The 26,259-nt window shown below is 38.8% G+C and overlaps 1 protein-coding gene across 2 annotated transcripts; it reads left to right on the top strand.

Moving 5' to 3' along the window:
- Positions 1 to 1,360: 1,360 nt before the first annotated feature.
- Positions 1,361 to 22,932, top strand: LOC110069267 (uncharacterized). Of its 2 annotated transcripts, XM_089279473.1 has the most exons (12): positions 1,362 to 1,549; positions 7,536 to 7,667; positions 8,442 to 8,476; positions 11,041 to 11,079; positions 13,678 to 13,731; positions 14,869 to 15,012; positions 15,830 to 15,901; positions 16,543 to 16,587; positions 16,690 to 16,743; positions 17,524 to 17,577; positions 18,390 to 18,443; positions 22,511 to 22,932. In XM_089279473.1, exons 1-12 carry the CDS (start codon positions 1,480 to 1,482, stop codon positions 22,598 to 22,600), a joined length of 843 nt encoding a protein of 280 aa, XP_089135599.1. In that variant the 5' UTR covers positions 1,362 to 1,479; the 3' UTR covers positions 22,601 to 22,932. The 2 variants fall into 2 exon arrangements, with proteins under 2 accessions (XP_089135600.1, XP_089135599.1); XM_089279474.1 differs by lacking the exon at positions 13,678 to 13,731 and having other exon boundaries at positions 1,361 to 1,549.
- Positions 22,933 to 26,259: the final 3,327 nt, after the last annotated feature.

The raw sequence follows: 26,259 nt of genomic DNA, 5'->3' as shown, positions 1-26,259 counted from the left end.
CCATTGTGCGGAAAGGGCTGGCCTAGCACTACTATCTGCTTATCAAGAATATCTGATGACATTTAAATTGATGACGTCAGAAGTGGTACAAAGAGCACGACCATTAATTACGCATATATGCGTAGGTGGTATTCAAAGGGTTATATCTCCATAGAAACATAATAACTGGAGGCTGACTAAAAAAACCTTGGTTACTTCAGTCTCCGGACTCATATAGTATACTTTTTTATTTGTCTTTACGTTTCACTGATATAAAAAAAGACTGTAAAAGTACTTGTAAATAAAGTTATTCTTGTTAATCAAAAAGTCTGTTTACGCAAGACGAATGCGAGAATTTTTTTAATGGACGTGTGTGAGAGACTTGGTTAGTGTTTAAAAAGCTTGTTTACGCAAGCGAACTGAGAAGAAATTTTTTTCAATGAAAGCGTGTGAGAGACTTGTGCCCCATTCAGTTACACCAACTAAATCCAGGTTTGGGTTTTTCCAATTTGTCGATTACTAATTTTAAACACTTACCATCACCTCTGCACTCTTGCTCTGAACGCATGACTTGTATTTTCAGTTCACTTGCCGTCTGCAGTTCTAGCCTACCTGTAGCCGTGGCTTCCAATCTATATGCTTTCAGTCTGTTTTGGCTTACAAAGAGATTTCACAATACCAGTCACGTTAGAACTGTTCGTTTCTGCCGTTCTTCTGTACCTCAACTAATGGTCCGTGCAGCGTCTAGTAGTTCGAGCGGTGCTTCAGATTACGCCCTGTAGTACCCGGTAGACAGGCTCTCTAGTCAAGGATGGGATGAAGAGAAATCGGGAGGAAAGAGGCTAGAAGAGAGGGGAGGGGAGAGGGAAGAGGGGAGACGTCCAAACCCTCACCCCATTCTTCACTCGACAACTTTACTCTTAGCCCTTAGCCAGTTCCTTCTTGCAGCCCGGTACGGTCAGACCTGTTCGGAGGAGTGCGTGACGGACGAAAAGATTGTCTCTGCGTTGGATAGAAGACATGGAAGTCTCCTGCGTTATGATAACCTACCCAACTATCATCAAACTTGGCGCCTAGAATTGAACAGTTGAAACAGGCCAGATCCAGTATCCCAGAATCCATTAGCGACGTTATACCAAATCAATAAATGTTAACTGCGAATCAAGAAGGCGCCTGAAGTCTCTCGACTAACTGTAGCTCTTTGATTCAGTGTTGGCACTGAAGAATGAAGTGGATTTTGAAAGCGTTACCTTGTCTAGACAATTCTGAAACCACACGCATAGTAGGCTGTGAGTAGAGGATTGCTTATCATATTTCGTCAAGTTAAAAGCTTTATTCATTGGTCGAACAATGGACATTCGATATACGCTTCCCATCAGAACTGCCTTTACACGCGCACCGAAGACAAATTTCTGGTCGCTCACAAGGTAAAGTCCAATCACTGGTGTGTTAGTGCTGTAAGCATTTTGCACAGTGCCGGACCTTTTAAAGCCTTCAAACATGGCCCGTACCCGCACGTTAGTCATTTTGCCGTTATTGCTGTTGTTTGCGAGTCTCGCACTGTCCCAGAGTAAGTACGCTTCAAATTATTTAACAATAATCAATTCATTGTGTAAGGCGTCGACTAGATCATTCGTTCTACCTCGTCTCTTCTTCGTATTTTGCTCTTTTGTGCTAGTATAAAGATGTTAGATCTGAAGCAATCTTCAAGAATGACTTGTTGTTGCTTGGATGTTAGATTTTGCGTGGTATCTATCCAAAAATAGGTTTGGGATTGTCCAAGACTGAGTTGAGCGTAGGTCCACTGGTTTTGCAAAGGTTATACGTCGGCAATTTCTAGTTCCTAATGGGACCATGATATTTTGTTCAAGGTTTGAGTATTACTATTCGGGGAATTTAAATATTTACTAATTTTGCAGATTATTGGGGTAGTTACCAATGTGAAAGCATTTCTGTAAGTCTCCAAATATCTAGCAGGTAACACGCACGCAAACAGCCGTCGCTGCGTCGACACAGAGCACAGAGACTGTTTGACATAATAAACGGTTGCTCCTCTCCGGGTAAGGGCGATTTTAGTAAACAAAGCCTTGTCTCCAAAAGAATCGTCAAGAAAGGCAAAGTAGGAATGTTTAGAAGAGCTCATTTTTTATTTTCCACTAACAAAAAGAGCATTCGTGACTACAACAATACGTCTTTGTGACTTGTCAGCCCTTCACTATTCACACTGTCTATTGTAAAAAGAACATAGGCTAAAATTCTTATTCAGATGACTTTTTCTGCTTGAAATGGCAAAGCTAAAATACTCTCAAGCTTTGAATGTTCCAAAGACCAGAGATCTTCAAGGTTTGTTTCATTTTGAAGGATTTCTTGTTAGACATACCAGGAATGCTTTCGGATCTGGGTTTGCTGTCACGACAGATACAGCGTGACAAAACAACAGGGTATTCATTCGCCGACCTCACTTGAACCCTTTTCGAAGGAAACGAATGCTTCTTTCGTTACTCGTTCAGTTTTAGAGAACGGAGTATGTATATGGAATTGTTGTTTTAGTGGTTTGAAATTTATGTCAAGAATAATAGTATAATGTTAGGTTTTCGCACATGAATGCTTGTGAAGACGAGAAATCTTCGAGGAGGAACTGCGACCTTTTGACCACCAGTGAAAGAATGTTTGTTGTAGAATCAGCCGGGTAAGATTTTGTTATAAGAAAGTAATTCTTGTTTTTCGATACTGCTACGTTTATGGTTACCATTTCGAAGTAGTCAAGACATTTTATTAGCAAATTCTAAGTCGCGAGTTTTTCACGCAGACGAGTCACATGCACAGGAACCATTATCATCTCTTCAGCTTTCCTCATGGAGGCGGCAACATCAAAATCCAGAAACCTTCTTGCGTGAAAAAACTTTTTAGCTCAAACGGAATTTCACGTTGGGGAACCAGTGCGCTGTATCTTATGTTAATCAACGTAAGCTTACTTCTCAAAGTTCGTGGGGCCGTTGAAAAGTTTGAAAGCCGGTTGCGCAGAAGTCGATTAGCCCCTCAACGGCCAGTAGGCAGGGCACATATTAGGCTTACCTAATTGTCAACTCTGTATAATTTTACCGACCAAACGTTATTTCGACTTCGTTCACTTCAGCTAAATCTTTAAGTTACGAACTGGACGCTTTGGGAGGATAATTTTGGAAAATAACTTGAGTCGGAAAAATGATGGCGACTCGGGTACATTTTAAGCTTACCCATAACTCCGGTAGCGCATCAAGACTCTCACAACGCAAATGAAAACGTGCAAAAAAGTTCTAACATCCTCAAACCTGGTATGCACAATACCGTTAGCACAGGGACAAAGATTGCAAAAATATGACTTTCCTTGTACTTTATGGGCTGTGTGAGGTGAAATGTAGAGCCGCCATATTTTTTTTCGTACGGAGGATTACTGAGTAGTTCGATCAATTCGGAGCCATTTTGTAATTTGTGAGAAGCAAGTGGTTGGTTTTTAAATTGTAGTTTTTTTGCAAGACACCAGCTGAAAACGAAATATAAGTATTAAATAACAAACCAATGACATAAATTACTGAGTCTGACAGAATTGTTGGTTTTCACATGACGTCACTAAAATTCGAACTACAGAACTATTGATCTTCCTGGATTTAACTTAAATGATGTATAAGAGCAGCTGGAAACTAATATTCATACAAATTTTCGCTCCGAATGGGTTCTTGGTTTTGTGGTACACTGCGCTTGAATTTCTAAGCTTTTGCGTGACGCAGCATTTTCTGGACTGCCTAGAGAGGTGTCATTATGGTTAAAAAAAGTGACTTATTTCGGGGAACTTCACTATCTGAACAGTTCATGTCTTAGAAAAAGTATTATTTAATGTTTTAGATTTCCTCGAGGGATAAATTCATGCTTTTGTAGCAAAACTCAGTGACAGATGTTTCTGCTGGTTTCCGGCCGCCATGTTGGTGCCCATATAGATGGGCACCAGCATGGCGTCTCCATACAAATCTCTATAAATTTGGGTAAAAAATTTCTCTGCATATCTCGCATAAGATAAATTGCTGTGACCAGAGTTTTGGCGAGAGTCTTTGCATATTTACCTTCTTTCATTTTCCAGATTCTGGACTTTATCTATTGACCGGTTTTGATTTTTATTTTGATCTATTTTGAATTGCGTGACACTGAAAACCAGCTATATCGAGATCTAACACAGGATTTGAATATTAAAGTGTGTGAGTACATAAAGCGATCCAAAGCAAACAAACAACACAGTACTACCTTTATGCTTTACTCACATGGAAGACACAGTTCGAAGATGCGTACAGAATCAAAGACTTAATTCGATGACTATATCCACAGCTTATGATGAGAACGATAACTAAGCGATGGTATATAAACTTGAGCTTGTATAACAGTAAATGCTTGTATCTCGACGTTACTTGCACCTTACTTGACCTCGTACGAAGAGATCCCAGGGGGAGGAACTGCCATAGATAGGCTATATAGGTATGTGCTGCTGTGAAGGGTATGGTTTTCAAGCAGTTTACTCTAGGATAAGGTATATAAATCAGAGCGTTTGGGTCTAGAATAGGGTATCATTTTTCCAAAACTGACGATTTGGTTGAAGATTTTGTCTAGACTAAGGAAACCAGGAATTGCCACTCAAGTTTAAATTTACGCAAATTAGCTGCAATAGTGTCGATAGATGGGGGGATTTGGGAAGTTTACTCTAGTATAGGGTAGCAAAATTCAGTTGACCTAGCTCTGGTATAGGCTAAGGATTCCATGGTCCCAGCGGCACATCCCCACCCAGAAATTCCCAGAAATTCCCCGGGCAAGAGATATACGATAACTGGTTGGTTTGTATGATGCAACTTGTACGGTTTCGAAAAGTTTGTGTCCTCTATTAATGGCTGTGAAACACGATAAACCGTAGAGAAACTATGCAGGGCTTCTGAAAAGTGGCGGAAAAAAATAAACTCTCGCAGTATTTTCAGAGATGAATTCGCAGAAATATGACCGATTTTGCGGGAAATTCATGGGAATTTTCGGGGCAAATTTCACTGAAAAACTATTGGTAAAAAACAGCCGATTTTGTGGGAATTTTCTGGGCAAGTTTTGCTGGAAAGCGATCCGTTTTGCACTGATTTGATGAATGGTTTTAACTAAAAAAGATGGCAATTTGGCCATTTTTTTTTTTGCAAATGATGAGTGTTAGCCTATGCAACAACAACAGCAACAGAAACACCGACTACTTATAAGTGTTGCCTTTGTAAAACCGACAATTTTGCAAGAAAGTATGAGCAAGTCATTTGGACTATCGTACGTGTTTGTATTTGTTTGACCATGAGGGTCGTTTTAAGGACGGTGCCTACTAAATACAAAGGTTTTTGCGCCCAGTTGGGATCATGCGGAAAAAGTAGATCTTTGTAAGGGCTATTGGCACCCACAAAGAAAAATGGAGGTAGCCACGCTTTTTTTCGAGATAATTAGCCTTGAATCTTAGCAAAAACGCTTACATCAGCATTTTTCTAGAAAAGAAGGAAAGGATATTTCTGCACAGATTTCCTTAGAATTTGCCTTCACATACAGAAAAGCAAACACATTTATAAATTAAGATCTTAAAACTACATGGTAAATGGTAACATAAAAACCATTTTTGGTATGTTTTTAATAACAAAATCGTTGCAACAGCACTTTTAGCGTCTCTGACAACCTTCTTCTTGTTCAGCTAAAATACAGTCAAAATATCTTTTGTTCACAATCAGAAACTAATCATCTGTTGAATAGATATAGGCTTGCACTTCCATTTCATAGCATAAAATGTAGGGGTAACTGTGCATTTTTTAAACGTATTCATCTTTTTTAAAAAGTTTTACGGTGCCTGTTACATTCTTTCCTGTCACCTCCCCAGTAAGTAAAACATTTGCGTATCTTGCACTTGTTTTGCACGTGCACTACGTCATCTGCAGGTACATGTTTACAGTTCGATTTTAGTATAATTTTTGACAGATATCAGCTAGTTTTTCAGATAAGATAAGATAAGTTTCAAATATGTTGTACTGTTTGGAAGGTGCCAGACTTAGACTGGCATGTTTTCCTAAAAATATTTGAGGTTTTTCAGTTTTGTCAGCAACATTTAACTTTCATGCAGTTATTTGTTTTACATTTTTAGGACTTTTTAGCTTTGTTCCATTGATGTTGATTACTTTTTCAAAATCTATAGAGGTTTTCTGACATAAAAAATCTAAGATGGCAGATGTAACATGATGTAACTCGTGATGTAATTCCCATAATTCTTGTGTCTTCTTGCCATGTTGCTTATATCAAAAGATATGTCTTTGGATGTACTATATTACACCGTCAGAGTGTAGTTGTTATTTGTTGAAGGAGGAGGTCATTCCAAAAAATGTATTTTTTTTTTGTCAATGCTAATAAAAACCTCATGCTGTGTTTAGCCACTCACCGAAGTTTCAGCCTCTAAAGTGTAGGTTTTCCCTATGAAATTTGCCTCTAAAGAAGCCCAAAATTCGACATTGTTGTGCTATTTTGTATAGTACTCTTGAACAACGAGGCCATGTTTTTGTGATGTCATTCTGTCCAAGGGATTTTGTCCATGGCTTTCGACAAGCCTTTTTTTAAAACTACCTCTCTAGGTTATAGCTGCTGTTGAGTGGTAATATTTCGAACCAAATGTGTTCCAGACTCAAAAATGATAGCAGTGAAGATAGTGAAGTGGATAATCAGTTGAAAAAAATACATTCTGCTGACCTTGCAGGTTTGATGGAATGACGTCACATAAACATGGCTTGGCTGCCAAGTACAGTTTCATAATGGTGGCCTCTAAAGTCAAATTTTGGGCTCCTTTCAAGACGAATTTCTCCAAGATAGCAGGCACTTTAGAGGCCGAAACTTTGGCGAGTGGAAAAACTCAATGTTTACTCGCTTTGGGTGGTGAAAAAAAGAAAGCTTTCTGGAGTGACCTTCTCCTTTAAATATTTTTGAAGTGTCAAAGGGTGGCCAGAATCTGCTTATTCCTTCTCATACATAGCACAGTCGAAATGGCACAAATACACGTGAGAATGAGTTGACCTCAAAAGCCACACTGTAAAACCACACGACCCCCCAGCAGACCCCACACCACTGCGCATGTCCAAAACAGGGGAAGGCTGCTGACCAGCATTGTTTCGCATTTAACTTAGCTTAAATTACATTTAACCACATTAATTATTCTATATATAATGTATGGTTATCCAACCAAGAGAGGAACATACATGTATTATTCAGTTAAACTGTATAAAGTTAATGTGACATGACCTTAAAACCGTCCTATCAATGCTTAGATCAGGCTAGCTTGCTGGTTTAAACCAATACCACATTTTGTGAATTTTGTTACATTTATCCAACCCTCCTTTTTGAGGTCATTTTTGGTCCCAATCACAAAGAAATTTACCACACTGCTCCTTATTTAATTAGGAACACTGTCTGGGTTCAAGTGTAAATATGCTTACAACAGGTTTAGACACATACATAAAGCAGGTTTTAAAATCTGTTTCCAGGACCAGGCACATGTCCAGATTTTGGATCAGATTTTGAATGTCCACTGGAACCTGAAGACTTTTGTACCGATGACAGTAACTGTCGAGAGGGGCTGAAATGTTGTCATACTGGCTGTGAACTTGATTGTGTAGGTAAGTTAAGAATTTTAGGTTGTACTAAAGAGTTATTAACAATTAACTGTGCATGCATTTTGTTACAAGCAAGTCAAAATGGTGCTAAAAAGTCTAATGAATGCTCTTTAGTTTGCTCGTGAATGCACAACTTACTCCAAGTCAAGACGATGAACATTGTAAGCTTTAAGTGACTATGTTGAAGGGAGACTTGTGGTTACTGTGAAGCAAGTCCAGTTTGACTGACCAAACCTAAAGCAAGTCCTGTTTGACAGACCAAACCTAAAGAAAGTCCTGTTTGACTGAACAAACCTAAACCAAGTCTTGTTTGACTGACCAAACCTAAAGCAAGTCCTGTTTGTCTGACCAAACCTAAAGCAAGTCCTGTTTGACTGACCAAACCTAAAGCAAGTCCTGTTTGACTGACCAAACCTAAAGCAAGTCCTGTTTGACTGACCAAACCTAAACCAAGTCCTGTTTGACTGACCAAACCTAAGTCCAATCAGACTGACAAAACCTGTAGTGGATCATGAAAAGGAACCCAAAATAATTACTAATAGGTGATTCCTTCTTCACATTATGGTTTACGTGGAAACACAAAGAAACAAATTTGTCGAATTTGTTGCCTCAAAAGGTTATTGTGTCACTTAATGAATTTGACAGAGACGCTTTGTATTTGAAAATGGTTAGTTACAAAGTGGTCACTTAGAGGAAGTAGTCCCTTACAAGAGTGGTTATTAGAGAGAGTTGACTGCTATGTAAAATTGTTTGTTTGGTTTCCTTATTCACATATAGAACCTGACGCACCTCAGGAGCCACCTCCCCAAAGGGTGAGTTTTTAATTTTACGATGACTGAATCTCCTCAGACGTGTGTGATCAGCATTCAACTCTGATTGCTTTTGAAGTTAGGTAGATGTGCCCTTTGTGCAATGCACATATATAATGAACATTGTCATTGAGTAACAAATAGTGTATTAATCTGGCATGCCACCGATAACTAAGCCTGTGTTTTCACGAGAGATGTTTACCTTGGTTTTGTTTTAACTTTAATGAGGTGAAATTTTTAAATGTGGAAACAGTAGCAAACCTCGGTAAATGGTGGCAAAATCAAAAGTAAGCCAACCTTGGTTTGTCGACAGTTGAACGCCTCATCAGGTATGGTTTAGCTTAGTAACCGACGGTAACCAAGGAAAAGCAAACGTTGGGATATCTTGGCAGCAAGTGTTCACGCATTCAGTGCGTAAAGAAGAGAAAAATTGACAAAGATTCCTCCTAATGTAAGAAGGTTTCAAGTCAATGGGCAAAAAAGCTAAATAAACTCATGTTTAGGCAAAGAAATCCCGGACTGCTGTTTCCCGTTCTTCATCAAGTGCTGTAAGTGTTTCCTCTTTGTTAGAAGCTCAGTAGCTTAGTAGCAGTGTACAGGCAGGTGCAAATAGAAGACGAACTAGCACAAATATATATAGAGAAAGAAAAAATCATAATTGTGGTCTATGGCGAAGAAAAGCAAATGTTTAAATTTAGGCGGCCCCAAATAAGAAGAAGTATCGGTAAACATTAACGTAGCCTGGGCTCCATGGCAGATGCCGTTTCAGGTTTTTTTGTGTGAAGAGACCCAGCGAGATATCAAAATTTTCTTTCCACTATTCATCTACAAAGCTTAACATTAAAGGAGAGTTTGGCTTGACATCACTGCAAGCAAACTGACAACGACCTGCGTTCGGCATTGGAGTAAAGTCAGAAATTTTATAATTTTCCAATAGTTTCTGTGCAACTTTGCAGCACTTGCTTTCCAAGAAAACGTCAAACCGTCCATTGTATGCGGCATACTTTAGTTAATTAGCTCCGTGTAAACAGCTTCTCTAATAACTGCAGTTTAGTAACGAAACCTCGGTAAGCAGTAACCGTAGTAAACCTCTCTCGTGAAAACACGGCATTAATTATCTAAAAAAGGGGTGTATTTTGTCTGTGGACTGATCTCTGTCAATGATTTTGAAACAGTTTGAGTTTTAGCAGCTGTTGCCGTCTGTCCTACCATGCAGCTCATCATCACCAATGTTGAGATCTGAATCATCAAGCAAATCATCACCGTTGTCACTAAATAGAATGTAGAGGTGATGTGCACGCTGGACATGCTTGGCGACTATTTTCATGTTTCTCTCTCTCATTCCCATCTGTAAAGCGTGGAACCTTTTCTTGAGAATGCCATATGCCCTTTCAACATGTTTTCTTATGTGCCTTATTAAACCTGAGGTGAGCTCCTTCTACATTTCCTCTGAAATGGGGGTTCAACCACTTGTTGCAGGTTTAGACAGAGTCACCTAGAATAAGTGCTTCTGAAAATGGTCTATGCCCCTGTGGCCCAAAGGTGGTCCACAGAGTGCTTTCTTTAATCACTCGTGAATCATGCCATCTTCCAGGGCATTGACTGCTACAGAAGTAGATGGTGTAATCGGGGTGTGCTACCATGGTGACATTCAGAGATTTAGGATAATGACGGTTGACGTAGGCCTCTTCATTATTATGAGGTGGGCTCAGAGGGATATGAGTTCCATCAATGCATCCTGCGACAAGGGGAAAGCCTGCTATACCTCTGAATTTAGCCGCGATATTTAGAGGCTGGTGTGGCCATCTTATATGAACTCTTAACTAAAGCTTAGCATTGCAGGGACAAGGTGATGCATGATAAGCCATACTGCTGATATGGAGATACCATGACGAGTGCATTACATGATAGAGGAAATTTGTACCAAGGGAGTGGAGAAATACTTCCTGTCTTGGCATCGTCTCGTTCTATGTTTCAAATGTGGGCTTATTAATTAAATTTTCTTTTTCCCATTGATTTATAGGGGGTCAGTAAGAGGGTCAGTGGGGTGTCAGTAGGGGGGTCAGTAGGGGGTCAGTAAGGCATCAGTAGGGGGTGAGTAGGGGGTCTGCTGACCAGCGGTCAGTGTTTTGTTGAAAGCCCTCCAAACTTGTTAACGAGTAAATATATTGTCTCAATTAAATGCCTCTTGTACTTATTTTAAATTCAGCTTTGTTGATCCAGTGCTTATTTGACTTTTGTAGTTCATTCGATCCTGGAGTTAATTAGTCTTTTTTTTTCATTACATCTACGAGCTAATTATAAGTTTATTATACATCAATATACAAATAAATTGAGGGTCTTATTTACGTATGTATCACAAGACCTGGCATTTATTCGGGACCCAGCTTTTAATCAAGAAAATATAGTTATGTAATAGTTGATTGTTATCCTGGAGGTGCTGATTTTGAGCATGTTTCAGTTTTAGTAGCCTGGAGAAAAATTTAAAGAATTCTCTCGTATATTAACAAACTATAATTAGTTTAATGCATATCTGTAAATAGAATTTCATTTTCTTGGAATGATAGGTTGGCCCCCCAGGAGAACCTGGACCACAAGGAGACAAGGTGTGTATGTATGCATGGCTAATGATATGTCTTTGTATATATTTGGCATGTACCAGCAAAACCAGAAAGAATGAAATGGAACGACTGAGGCAGAAATGAAGCCACTGACTGACACGTTTGAAACAAAAGCCCCAAAACAACCACACTGGCCAAAACAAGCAAAACAAGCTCTGTGTGTGCAACATACAAGTTGTACAGTACCGATCAGAAGAAAACTAACAGGGAACGCATTTGCGAACGGGAATGGAACGGATACAGAACAGGTACAGAACGGATACAGAACGGATACCGAATGGAAATGGAGCAGATACGGAACGGTTACAAATCACAAAAATGGAAAAAAGCATTCTCCAGAATGCAAACTATAAGAGAACGCGTTCTTCAGAACACATGGTAGTAAGTTACACTATCAGAGTGCTTACCGAGGATTTGGAAACGATGTAACTTTAAATACACGTTCGTTCAATTTTTGTCCAGCCCGGCGATCTTGAGAAAATGACAGAACGAATCATGTTATGTCTTTTTTGATTTCTTTTTACACGCACTAAGCAAGCATCTTCCCTGCATCTTCTTGTCTATTTTGTGTTCATCGCGGCCATTTTGTTATTGTCAACAAGCTCAACTTATGTCCAAATAAGGAAATGGATGGATGAGTCGAGTTAGACTGGGATTGAAAGGTTTGTTTGTGGAGAGAAACAAAACAAAACATGTGTTGGTTGACCTTTATTACGGTGTTGTTCACCAACTTTGCGGAAGGATCGGCGAGGATAACGTTCAGTCTTAACTGAAAATTTGCCTGTGAAAATAACATCAGTGAAAGTATCACAAAATGCTCGCTTCGGCTTTTTGTCAGTACTTTGCACCGCTCGCATCCTCCAGCCAAGTTTCTACCGCATTCGTATTTGCCGAACAGTTTTCGCCGATACTTCAAAGTTAAATCTCACTAAAGGTATTCGTGTAAATACAAGAGCCGAAAGTTCATCTTTTGCTTGAATTTTTTCATCGATGGCGTTAAAAGTGCTTGGCAAGCTGGGTTACTTCTTCCTTTCCTCGGGCAATCACACAGATTACCAGTCACTTTGTATCGTTTTGGAAAAAGACATACTATAAACTAGCCTTGAAGTTACAATACCATATTCCCGTATTTTTCGAGTAACTGGACTGATATTCTCACCACGAAAAGTTAAGTTTACTGTCCGTATTCTCGCATAAAGGCGACAGTTTTAACCCATGCTATGAAATGCAAATGAGTGTCACTAATCTTTTAAATGGGTTCTTGGAAACCTTATTCCTCTGAACGAGTTTCAAGAATGCTTACTGATGGAATGCTGACAGAACAGGAACAGAACAGCACAGAACGGATACAGAATGGGAACGGAACAGATACGGAACGGATACGGAACGGATACAGAACGGATACGGAATGGATACAGAACGGGAATGGGAACGCGTGTGGAATGGAAACAGAACGTGTTCGGTCAAGCAGTCCCTGTTAGGTTTCTTCTGATCGGTACTGTATACATGTAAAGTTCCTACCCTTTTTTAAAATCAAGATTGGCCTTTTTTCTGGGCTGGGTAATTTTTAGGTGACCATGTTTCTCGTATAGACGACTTGGAATAAACCCAGGGATTCACCAAATAATCTCAAATTCGTCCAGAAATAAATCCATGCCTTTGACAATAAAATTGATGACACATTCTTTAGTAGAGAAGATTTATCTTGGCATGTTACAAAAGTTTATATGACAAAGATGAAGAGGGCAACTTTGTCTCAAACTTTCTGTTTAAGCTGGAACCACATTTATTAGGTCATTGTTTAAGTGCAACATTTTCATTTCTTAATGGTAAATATATGCGTAGGAAATGAGACCTGGGAGGTCAGACGATCACCTCAGTCCATAAAGTCAAAACCTCAGTACTAGGTGATTTTCATTAAAGGTTATTCCAATCAAGGTGTTGAAGCCCTTGCCACATATGATAGCAAAACTGTCAACTTATAACGTTACGAGTTTGTTTACGCACACCATTGGTAGAACCATACATAAGATAAAGCGAGGTGTGGTACGATGAGGTGCGATGCAGTGTGTCAATGCATCGGTGCGATAACAAAAACTAGAAAAGCTAAGGCTAGTGTTTTAAAAGTGGGCACAATGTCCTAACTAAAATGATACGAATACAGAAAACAAATGACTCAAAGTATATTTAAAACTTACATCTGTGTCCTTGAAACATTGCAAACACCTCATAGAGATTGCAAAGTCCATGAAGCTGTATTAAACATATAAACTGTAAAATGTATAATGAAAAATTGTTTACGAAAATTTGTGCAGAAAGCTAGTGTGGTCATCCAGGCTCTTCAGGCTAGGCCTAGACTGTACCACCGCAATGTCTCTCAGAAAATAAATTTATGCAGGTCATGCACGATTCTGCAGTAACAAGTTACAGAAACTAGAGACACAAATTTAGTCCACGAGTGACAACATGTCCCCCATTTTGGCACACTTATATTGGATCTGTTTTCACAAAACTATGATGTCCTTTGATAAATTCCATTCTTCTCTCGTGTTATTGACCTATTTGGTAATTGGATGTTTGCAGGGTGAGCCTGGCCCTCCAGGTGTAGTGGGATTAGTCGGAAACCGTGGAGAGCCAGTAATTAAAAATAGTGTCTACTTTGTACACCCAGAGTACATGTAAATGTGACATATTCATTCAGGAAACAGGATATCTATACTCCGCCTCCTGCCCAGAGGAGTTTTTTGCTCTTGGTCTCAGCAGCCCTCTGGAATGTTCCTGTTAGCTTTTTGGCAGCCATATAAATTTTATATTTTGTCATACCTATAAGTGGCATACCAAAATGATAATGCAAAGACATGCAAGTTCTGTAATTTTGTGAATTTAATGTTATTGTTTTTCCATTAAGTTGAATTGGTTGCAATGAACTCTGTATAGTTAAGATCTGTGCTGACACTGCTATTTATTTTTTCATTGTCTGTTATCCAACATGTTTGATCTCTGAATTGCTGATGTCATTTATGCAAGCAAAATGTGATTTGTTATTTTGGTTCACGAAAAATGATCTTAAGCAACATGCATGACAGATTACCCCATTATTAAGATGGTGTGACAATTTTTGGAACACTCATTTAAGTGCTGTGGCATAAGTGCAAACATTTACTGAAAATGTACTCATGAATGAATAAAATGAAATGTGTAGTTCCAGAAAATATCCATACCTCCCCCACAGTCTTAAAGAACCCCCCCCCCCACCCCACCCCCCACCCCCTGGAAATTCAATTCCCTTCTGTGGGAGGAGTATGGATATTTTCTGGTACTGCACAATACTATTTAAAACAGCTCACTTTAGTTCATTTCTCTAAGTGACCCTGAGATTAAACTCTCAAGCATTCTCCAGAAAGTTAATGTCAAACCTCGTAAGAATGCTTAAGTGTTAAATAAGTGTGTGCTTAAGTGTTTTTATAACTAACATGAAATGTCTGTTTCAATTGAAATATCGATAACTTCAAGTTCAATTTTCTCTTGTGGGGTCAGCTTGAGAGCTACAGTCTCAATAAGGTCTTCTTAATTGTATTCAGAATACTACCACGCCATGAGGTTTTTTTTGGTAACTTAGTTTTTGCCATTATTGCTCGAATGTTCTGTGGAAATCATCTTGAACTTTCCTAATCATGAGCTCTTTTAAAAGAACTTCAGTGAAGGATTTTCAAAGAATAAAGGTACATTTTCTGCTGTGTGCATCACGTGTAGCTCTTTGTTGTCCCTTTGTAGGGTACTCCTGGAAACAATGGTGCACAGGGAGCAGCAGGACTTCCTGGTCCGCCAGGGCCTCCTGGACCCCCTGGGGATATTATTGCAGTACCAACTGGTGACCCTGGACCCGATGGTGGACCAGATCCTCTTGAGATTGGAAGGGTAAGAAACTGCTTTTTTGTAATATATAATGTGGCTAAATATAATTAGGCGAGGTTAATGTCAAGGCAATGCTGTTCAGCAGGGTACCCCCTACTTGGCTCAGATGTGACCTTTGAGCCCTTTGTCAGGGGCACCTTGTGGTTAATGCAAATGCATTCACACTTTTTTGCTTGCAGGCCTTTGAGTATATGTAGGTGTTTCCTTAAGGGCCAGGCTAATTGGGTCATGCCCAATTGCTGCCTGGCTTCACCAAACTTTTTTAAGGTGCTGGCTCTCAGACTCAATTCGTTGATGATTTTTATGTACAGTATAGTTACCTATTCAAAAGTTCAAATTTTCATTAGTTGGGATTGGAGTAAATGGACACCGATCTTTCCATGCAGTTCTTCCCCTGAGTTGACATCAGAGATTAAAGCAGAAAATGTCCACGCTGTTAATATTGCTCTACAGAAATTATCTATCCCAACTCTCCTGGATCATCTGATTGACTGAATCCTCCAGTCTCCTGTATGATCAACATGGACATTTATTTATAGTACATTTACCTGCTTCTCTCCCTTTCCACACCTTTAGTTTGAACTTCTCTTACAGTCAAGTCACGACAACACGAAGGAGTCAGCGGGTCAACAAAAGAAAGTGGGAGTGGTCACTGTACAAAAATTTGGGTCCATTCCATGGTTTGGTGGTTTTTGTAGTAACCTGAGAACAACGTGTTTCATGTCTTTCATCCCTCAACTAGTGGGCAGCGATATAATTAAAACCTAATTATGTTCAGGTGTTACTTTATTTCCTTACAACATTTTCCCCTCCTATTTAGCTCATACGACCTAGTGACTCTAAAGGTCCAGCAAGTGCAGTAAGAGAGGTTATGGGAGAGAAAGGTGATGCTGTAAGTGATCAACATCTTTTTTACTCCTAATTTTGTCAATTATTGTCAAGCACTTCAGGTGACAAGAATAAAGAAAATCATCAGCATAAGTTATTGTAGATGTCAATTTAGGTGAGAATTTAATTTAATTTATTGATTTGAATCTTCGAGTTTGTTGGTGTGCAGCTTTTACTACCATTTAAATATTGGTATTAGCATCTGGATGTAAGAAAAAAGTCTCTAGGAGAATATGAGGTTAGCTTGGTGATTGAGTTTTTATTGAATTTTTGTGTCTATTTTAGTAATATTTAAAAACCATATGATTGTAAATTTATGATGTAAATTGTACTTCATCATATGATGGAAAGTCGTAATTTTTGTTATTATAGTTATATTTATTATTATTTGCGGTAGCAGCGCTGAGGATATGGAATCAACTGCCTTTAGAAGTTAGGAACGGGGCGGATGCTAATTGGTTTAAGCAGCTGTATTCGTATAAAAGACATATTGTTTTAAGTTAGCTTTTATTGATATCAGGTTAGCTTTGTTCTTGAATTTTTATTTGCATTTATTTTTATATTTAAATGCTTAATATTATTTAATATATTATTATTTATTATTATATAATATATTATTTATACATTTTATTTTGGTTGCAACAGGGACCACCTGGACAGGCTGGAATACCAGGACCCAGAGGACCAGACGTAGGAATAACATTTTTGCTTTGTTTTGTGCTTGTTGAACATGTGATTTGTAATTGGCTGTGCATTGAGAATATATTTAATTGAAGTCATGTTAACTTGCAGGGATCGCAAGGAGAACCGGGTGAAGCAGGTCTTGTTGGGGCTGCTGGTGCACCGGTAAGCTCTGAATTTCATTTTAAAATAGACTTTTTATGATAACTGCAGAAATTCTTGTGCGCTCATTGGTTAATTTTCATTGTCAATAAGTGGACAGACACATGAATTTATAATTTATGTGATACGTCAATGAGCCAGAGTGGACAATTTGTCAATTTGTTATTGTAAAAAAACAAATTGATATCAGTTTATCATGCTTCTGTCCTGTTATTGACAATGAATTTTGTCATAACATTGTCAAAGTAGTCTGCGGATCCACTCAGCTATCACCTCGTGGATCCACAGCTACTTTGAAAATGTTATGGCAAAATTCATTGTCAATAAAAGGACAGGTGCATGAAAAACCTACGTCAATTTGTTAAATTGCTGATCTCATTATTTAGTTCTCTAGATTAACAAGCTTAAAAATGGCCGTTGTTAAGGACTATGTGTATAAAGTTATGGCTGTGTGATCCATCCTGTACTGCTCTCATTCAAGGAATGGCTATGAATTTCTATCCTTTTTTTTTAAATTGAAATTTATGGCAAAGATACCCTCTTATTTTGGGTACAAGCGACCTCCGTTTTGCCCTGCATCAGAGATCTGATGAAGGCTTAACAATCATCAAGAAATGTGAGCTTTTAACTGACACAGCACAACAATTCCTTTGGAAACTGAATAAATTTGCTCTGTTGTTGGCCTCTTGCCTCTTCCAAATATTCTAGAATTCCAGGAATGGTTGTGTCAATTAAAGGATAATTTCTGATATATTTTGATAAAGTTTATTCTTTGATCTGCAGGGTATTCAAGGTGCAAATGGCCCCCCTGGTGAAGGAGGGTCAGACGGCAATGATGTAAGCATGCACTACATAAATTATCTTTTATCATACTGGCATGAGAATTGGTTAAACATCCAGGATTGTGAATTATTAGATCTTAACTTTTTTCCCTTGACATCCCTGAACTTCAGTACTGAAACTAAACACGAGTTGGCTGGTGAATGATCACAACTGCTCAAACAATTTCTAGGTACAGTTGTACACTTGTATTTCTTTCATGAACCTGGGGGTGGGGCACTTTTGCCTCCTCTCTCATGTATCTCCAAGAATATTCACCCTACTTCTAAATGAAATGATACAATTCACCCAATAAATAAAACTTATATGGAGAGTATTAAGCATCAAAACTTGTTTACTTAGTAAGTGATAATTACATGTCCAGTTTAATTTGTTATCACAGAATGCCACAATTTAAATTATGGATTGGATTTCAAAAGTGTTTCAAACTGATTAAAAGAATCATGAACAATATAAGGGAAAAGTAAAGAATTTGGAGTAAACTTGACTTCAATCAAAATTTGAACTAAAATAGCAATTAAGCTTAAAAAATAAGGTGTCGGAAAGTCACAAAGACTGATTACTGTAGCTTGAATGCTGTTTAGTAGCAAGAATGCCTGCCCCTTACAACTCCAGGTTAATTCAAAATTAAACCAGCTGCTACATTGACATGATCGTGAAGTGACCTTTACATTTAGATGGTTGAACCCTGAGTAACTTGAAGCAATAATGAACCCTGCCTGTTCACTGAAGTGAAAAAGGATTTTGGTCAAAATGGACCTTTATTACTTTGAGTAAATTAATCTCACTTTACATTTTGCTGTCACCAGGGTCAACCTGGGCCAACAGGAGATCCTGGTGATCCAGGACCCAGTGGCGAACCGGTAAGTCATTACTGATCATGAGCTGCAGCACCTTGTACCTGTGCCCTAATCATTTAAAGGAACTAGGTCACATTGTGAGATGGTACACTAGTTAATAATATTATTACATGTAAGTCAGGTTACTGTATTTCAGAGCAGCTTTCTGTAAATATCAGACACAAGGAATGCAAAATGAAATGAAGAAAAAAAAACCCACTGTCCTGAAAATCCATTTAGTAATGGCCAGAATGTAGCTTAAGAGCAGATAAAATATACCTCTTTTGCAATGTCTGGATGGGAACCAGCCAGAACGGAAATGGCAGTGGATGTGGGAAACTTTCGCTAGTCCTGTCGTGCTGCCAAAGACAAAATGCTTAATATATTGTATTTTGCGTATAGGACGACGCCATCAATGACTTGAGCTACATAAAAGCTTTTCACAAAACCAATGAAATCCTTTAGAGATGGCAGAAATATAATTCTTATCCTGGGTGATGATGAACAGACAAGGCTGAAATTATTCTTCTTTATATAAGCTTATAAGAAGCAAACATCCCTGATCTGTCAGTATTTTAATAAACAAGGATCCAGAATTTCCGCATGAAGAAATTATGCTGATGATCTTATCAACTTGGTTCAGATGGCTTTTTGCCAGCAGAGGGTTTTATAGTCCTGTCAAAGAATATTTCAATTTCCATTTGAAGAAGTTAGTCATAAAAGGGGATAAGTGACGATTTTGATTGCTTTTCTTTTTTCTTGCTCCAAATTAGCTGAAGTTTTGCATGTGGTCTTCAATGTAATAGAAAAATGTGGTTCTGTATTTTTGTCGCTGGTTTTTGCTTTGTTTTCAAGTTAAAACGTAGGCAAAAAACTTGCCTTTTCCTAGCCATGTCTTTAGGAGTTTATTTGTTGAACAGCAAACAGGCAGACTGTTTATAGTGTATGAAGTCAAAACCAAATCCCACAGCATATAGAGCGGAAATCTGGGAACGGATTGTTTACACCGGTTATTGTGACGTGAACACAACACGTGAATCGATCGAGCGTCAAACGAAATGCCATCAAACAAAAAAGAGATGTGCCGCATTAGAGCTCTGTCAACTAATATCTTAAGCATTGTTTTAAAGTACCTTGTGTGCCTACCTGGTGGTTGAGAGGCATCATAAAGCCTCGATAAACCCGTAAGTCATCAGCACGTTTTAAAGAATCAAAATGTGTTCTGAAACTTCGAAGGCAGCTGATATACCGTAATCGTGTTATCGGCGTTCGAAGTCAGATCGAGCCAGGTAGCAAAGTCCAAGAGCAGTTCTTGCCCAAGAAAAATACCCTCTGGTGAGTTGTGGCCCACTTGCCAAGCGTTGCTAGCGTCAAAGTTTGGAAAGCGAGAACTGGTTTTAGAGTGATAAAATTTGTCTTGTATCGACCGCCATGTCTTCCCGCGCACGAGGTGTAAAGACCCTTCCCGGCATGCATTGCGATTACGTTCTGCGGACGTTTCTCGAACTGGTAACTAGATTTAAACATAATAATGGCCAGCAAGTGGCGATCGATTGTAACAGATCTGTGATCCAGTTTGCGTTGATTTTATTTCAAATCGGCATGATTTGTAGTGTTTTGAGCTTCTGGGATCAGGGGACATGCAGATGTATGGAGACCCGTACGTTGCGCAGAAGGGTTAATCTGTTAATCTGTCAGCCCTATTTATAGAGCGTTTTCACGTGGAGTCATCAAATTCTTAAATCCAAAACTAAACAGCCGCCAAGGTTGTTATCCTCATCAGGCATAAGAGGTACCAGCGCATTTTGAACTTGGAAGTTATGGCGGTGCGTGACATCAAGCTACGATCGCGTTTGTCGAAAACTATGTTTTATCTCGTGATTTTTTAGCCATTGAAGACGTTGCCGTATTTGAAAAAGTGTTTATTGAAATGTTTATTTGTTTCATTTTATTTTTATTTACACCTTTTTTTGACCTGAAATCAGCATTTTTGAGCTTATACGTTGCGTGAAATTACCATTTTCAGGAGCCCATCATGGGCTCCTACCATTTTGCTGTTTTCTAAGTGAAACCAACATCCTTGCCGTCACGCGTTAACGTCAAATTAACATTTTAACCTATTTAGACCTGAAATCAACATCATTGAGCTTATGCGCTGCGTAAAATTGACATTTTGCTGGTTTCTAAGTGAAACCAACATCCTTGCCGTCACGCGTCAACGTGAAATCAACATTTAAACCTTTTTTGACCTAAAAGCAACATTTTTGAGCTTATACGTTGCGTGGAATTGACATTTTGCTGGTTTCTAAGAGAAATCAACCTCCTTGCCGTCACGCGTTAACGCGAAATCAACATTTTAACCTATTTAGACCTGAAATCAACATCATTGAGCTTATGCGCTGCGTAAAATTGACATTTTGCTGGTTTCTAAGTGAAACCAACATCCTTGCCGTCAAGCGTCAACGTGAAATCAACATTTAAACCTTTTTTGACCTAAAAGCAACATTTTTGAGCTTATACGTTGCGTGGAATTGACATTTTGCTGGTTTCTAAGAGAAATCAACCTCCTTGCCGTCACGCGTTAACGCGAAATCAACATTTTAACCTATTTAGACCTGAAATCAACATCATTGAGCTTATGCGCTGCGTAAAATTGACATTTTGCTGGTTTCTAAGTGAAACCAACATCCTTGCCGTCACGCGTTAACGTGAAATCAACATTTAAACCTTTTTTGACCTAAAATCAACATTTTTGAGCTTATACGTTGCGTGAAATTGACATTTTGCTGCTTTCTAAGTGAGATCAAAGTCCCTGCGGTCGCGGCGGGCCGATCCTTTGTTATGATAAACCGAGGCGAGACTTCGACTTATAACAAAGGCTTGGCTTGGTTATTATAACAAAGGATCGGCTCTGTTTATCATAACAAAGGCCCGGCTTCGTTTATTTGCAGCCTCGGCGGGAAAAAGGCGTTAGGTATTTTAATCAAAAGTGAACTTTGTCGAAAACGCTCCAAATTTCGCATAGAGTTTTGTTTAGGTATGTTTAGCAATGTCCCGTAGTTTTTGCGCTAAACCTTGCTTCGTTTTCAGGATATTGCGTATGCAAAAAACCACTCGGTTTTCCTAGCGGCGTCTTTATAAAGCGAAGCAAAAACCAGCGGCAAAAATACAGGAACACGTTTTTCTATTACATTGAAGACCACATGCAAAACTTCAGCTAATTTGGAGCAAGAGAAAAGAAAAGCAACCAAAATCGTCACTTATCCCCTTTTATGACTAGCTTCTTCAGTTGTTATATAGCTGTTCCCCAACATTGCATGCTGTTGTTGACTACTTCAAGGTCAGGTGACATTTAACAGTGATACTCTCTTGCTAAAAGTCTCTGAGCTGACAAGACATCTACACATACCTGTATTAAACCGTATACATACAATCCCCCAAAGGGAAAACTATGTCAAGTGGCTATCTTTTCTTTCCTCCATGGAGGATTGTACATGTATAAGTACATGGACAGGTAGATGTCTTGTTAGCTCAGAGATGTTTGGCAGGTGAGTTTCATTGTTAGATGACTTGGGACCTTGAAGTAGCCAATAAGTGCACAAAAACCTTAACAATGCTAATAAAAAAAATGGATGGAAAAGTTCTCAAATCTTCAAACCTACCATACACAAAGTTGTTAGTACAGGGAGACATCAGGGCAGGGAAAAACCCAGGTCTGATTGCTCAGGGCAGGTAAATTTTGCTCTTGTGCAACTGAAAATGGAGGTCTGGTGGTCCAGTTGGCAAGTGAAATTAGCCTCAGACAGTCAGTTTTCCTGTTAGTGATAATTGCCATTCAAAAATAATTTTACAACTGTAAGATGAACAAAACAATGAGTTGAAAACACCATGATTGATTTAAAATCTAAGCATACCTTGCTCGTGTCTGTCCTCTGATTGCAATATTACCCACCATATTGGAAGTACATGTAATACTCTGATTTTTTTTTTTCTAGTCACTGTTAAGCCCACAGCTCAGTACCTGGCTTTTCTGATCCCTTGGGTTGACCCACACTTTTAACATAACTCTTCATTTCATTTTCCATATTAAGGAGGCACGAGTTGCTGAGCTTGAAAAACAGGTGGAAGAGAAAAAAGACATTGTGAACAGACTGCGAGAAAGAGTTGAAGGAAAGAAATAAGCTGGAATATGGGAAAGAAACTGTCCTTTGAAACATCAAACAGAAGATACATTGTCTCAGATGTTTGTTTTTCTATTTTTTAACACCGAGAAAAGATGTCAAGGAATGCTGTGTCCATTAATTTAGTACAGTAAAACCGTCACTGTAACAGGCGTGACAGCATCTAACACTGTAAAAATTTCATGATTTTGGTCTTCTTTTAACTTTGTGTGTTATGCTTCTAAGAACTTAAAATTGGGTGCCTATTGTGAGCTTTGGAAATCTTTTCTCTAATGTTTCTCAAAAGCATGTAAATTTGATTTCATTCAAATAAATTGTTAGTATATTTTGAATGCTTGATGGTATCTTTTTGTATTTTCTCAACATGTTACCTATATATACATTACCAATTAACAATTAATTTTTTGTTAAATTGCTACATGAGTTATGACATTTAACTCTTTCATATTACAACTCTCTCCACTCGAACAAACATTAAAATGGATGCGGTCAAGATATGTATGGGAATAATAATAATCAATATTTAAACAGGGTGACCCCTTCAGTCGCAGGACTGGTATCAACGGGGGCCCTGTATAACGTAAAATAAAAAGAGCATGTATAAATAATATATATCTATAAAAAAAACTAACTACTTTAAAAGATACGCTGAAATGTTTAAAAAATTTAAAAGCTTAAAAAGGTAATAGCGTTCTCATAAAAATTGGATATAGAATTGAAAATGTTCTAAAAAATAACCTAAGAAAAAAAATCGGAGATAGCCTTGAAACGTTCCTTAGGTGGCAAAATCTTTATGTTCGTTGGAAGGCTATTAAATGTGCATGCACCATGATAATAAAAAGACTTTTTAGCGACATCTAAATGAAATTTAGGAAGTATAATGTCAGTGATTGACGATCTAGTGCATCTGTTAAAAACATGTTGGTTGTCGCTCTGGCAGCGTAACAGGAAATAGTCTTTAAAGTATAGAGGAACTTCTCCGACCAAGCACTTGTTAACTAACAGTGCACAGTGCTTTTCCATGGTTTTTGTAAGAGAGGGCCAGCGTAGGTTCTCGAGTATTGTTTCCGTGGCTATGTCAGGTTTAAAACCGTATACGATTTTCGCAGCTCGTCGTTGCAGGCGTTCAAGAGTCTTTCTGTTAGTGCTTCCCAGAGGGCAAAAGCACGTATCACAATAGCTTAATATCGGTAGCACCGTGGACAAATAGATCTTATTTGCTGCTTCCGTGGTTAAACAACCTCGTAATCGTGACAGGAGGCCAAGTCTGCTAGCAACTTTTGACCTTAAATAGCTTATGTGATCGTTGAAAGATAAACACTCGTCTAGCAAGACTCCTAGGTACTTGAACGACTTTACTTGGTTGACTTCCTTTCCTTCCATGCAAAGCGGACTATGAGATTCAGATCTGACTAGCCTTTGCCGAGTTCCAAATAAAACATACTCAGTTTTCTTTAGGTTGAGGAAAAGACCGTTTGCTGTTAACCAGTTAGAGACGTTATTGAGATCAAGGCTTAAGTTCAGCTGTAGTTGGTCAATGTTTGAAGCAGCAGTAAAAATAACGGTGTCGTCGGCATATAACATAACACTAGACAGACCAACGGCCAAAGGAAGATCGTTTATGTAAAGAATAAACAAGAGAGGCCCTAACACGGAACCTTGAGGTACTCCGCTACTGATGTTGGCGGCAGAAGAAAGGTGATTTTCAATGGACACTCTCTGAGTCCTGTTAGTGAGATAGCTCTCAAACCACGAGAGAGGCTGGTCTTGAATTCCATATCTGTACAACTTGTTTAAAAGACCGTCATGAGGAACAGTATCGAAAGCCTTTTTCAGGTCAATAAACACTGCCCCCGTCAATAGCCCTTTGTCCATATGACCACGAATTTTATCTGTAAGGAAGGTAACGGCCAACTGAGTTGAATGATTTACGCGAAACCCCGATTGATAAGGCGAGAGAAGAGAGTTTTCTGATAGGTAGCTATGTAGCTGATGGAAGACAGCTTTCTCCAGAATTTTCGACAAGATCGGTAAAATTGATATAGGCCTGTAATTGTCCAGATCATCTTTGTTTCCAGATTTGAACAAGGGTACAACCTTTGCTTGCTTCCATTCAGACGGGACTGCACCAGTTTCAATAGAAAGATTTATCAAATGTTTTACACAGTCAGCTGCAATAATAATAATAATAATAATCATCATCATCATCAAATTAACATGTGAATATGATCAAATGCGCCTAACAAACCATATGAGTAATATAAATTAAACGATATGCTATGAATAGTGTGATTAATTTAAAACTAATTATTTACAATAATTATGTACATTAGGCTAAGATAACGAGCTAAAAGGGGGCCTTTGCTATGATAAACCGAACCGAGGCTATGTTATAATTAACTAAGGCGAGCCTTTGTTAATGACTTGTAACAAAGGATCTAATATTAGGTTTATAATATCTTGGAAAAAAATTCATTCATGCTTCAGAAACCAGCATGAGGTCCTGTTGTGACTTAAATCCAGACACTGTAGGCCGTGATATTGCTCAGTGGTGGTTATTGTACTGTAGGTCAAGTGTGTTTCCCTCTCAATTTTGAAACTTGTTGCCAAATCACGTTCCATTCTCCGTACTTGACCAATGAAAATCAGGAATCTTGTGTGTGAGCGTGTGTGTGTCGGGGGGGGGGGGGGGGGCGGGGTGGTTTGGTGAGCAACTTTGTTTCTGTGAGATACCCACATAATGACTTGTCAGATTTACTTGAGCTCACTTTGTTTATTACTAGGACGTTTTATGCCTCAACTGACTCATCCCTAGGCCTTTCAAGACATTGTAAGATACGTATGTCATCAAAGGTTAATATCCTCTAAAGGCGAAAGATCGAGCTTGGTACTAATACGTAATCTTCTGAACTGTGTGGAGGTGCAGTGGCCTCATGGTTATTGCACTTGCCCTCCGCATTGAGCGGTCCGCGTTCAAGCCCTGGGTGGGGACACTATGTTGTGTTCTTGGGCAAGACACTACTCTCACAGTGTCTCTCTCTACCCAGGCGTAGAAATGGGTACTGGTGAACTTAATGCTGGGCTTAAACCTGCAATGGACTAGCATCCTGACCATGGGGGAGTAGAAACACTCCTAGTTGCTTCATCGTACAGTAATCGGGATAAGCACCGGCCTGAAGTAAGGATATTGATGTTGTCATGGCTACAGACATAGCAGTTGGACATGTCAACATCGTTGGTGTTGAATTTGACATTTTCAACACTTGGAAGCAACTAAACTTTATCTTTGCGTTTCTTTAAAATGGTCCTTATATTAATTTAAATATTTTCTATCACATTTTCCCGACCTCAGTAAAGGTGACCACAGTTTTTCGCTGTTTTTAAAATGAATTAAAAAAATGATGAAGATGTCTTAGTTTTGGGGTTTTAATCAATACCCATATAATAAAAATGCACGTGACCGCTTGGGGATACGAGCTTTATCTCGTGAAATAAACCGCACTCGAAGACAAAATTCGTTTCCCCGGGCGTAAGATAGCTCAGAGGTCCAATTACTATAATCAGCCAATCAGATTGCTCCATTCGCGATCCAATATTCTCAAACTATTGAACCGGGCACTGTCCGGAATAATCTCGCACGATCAGTCTTGATAATTTTT

Source organism: Orbicella faveolata, unplaced genomic scaffold (assembly GCF_042242905.1).
Source record: "Orbicella faveolata isolate gen_17 unplaced genomic scaffold, um_ofav_v1 contig_47, whole genome shotgun sequence".
Classification (NCBI taxonomy): domain Eukaryota; kingdom Metazoa; phylum Cnidaria; class Anthozoa; order Scleractinia; family Merulinidae; genus Orbicella; species Orbicella faveolata.
The sequence above is the reverse complement of the archived record's forward strand: the minus strand, read 5'-3'. Positions and strand labels throughout refer to the sequence as shown.

Bases quoted from the DNA above. Each gene is read 5' to 3' on its own strand.
- LOC110069267 (XM_089279473.1), top strand. From the start codon at position 1,480: ATGGCCCGTACCCGCACGTTAGTCATTTTGCCGTTATTGCTGTTGTTT. The intron at 13,732-14,868 runs GTAATTAAAAAT...GTCCCTTTGTAG, and splicing joins TCGGAAACCGTGGAGAGCCA to GGTACTCCTGGAAACAATGG. The intron at 16,588-16,689 runs GTAGGAATAACA...GTTAACTTGCAG, and splicing joins CAGGACCCAGAGGACCAGAC to GGATCGCAAGGAGAACCGGG.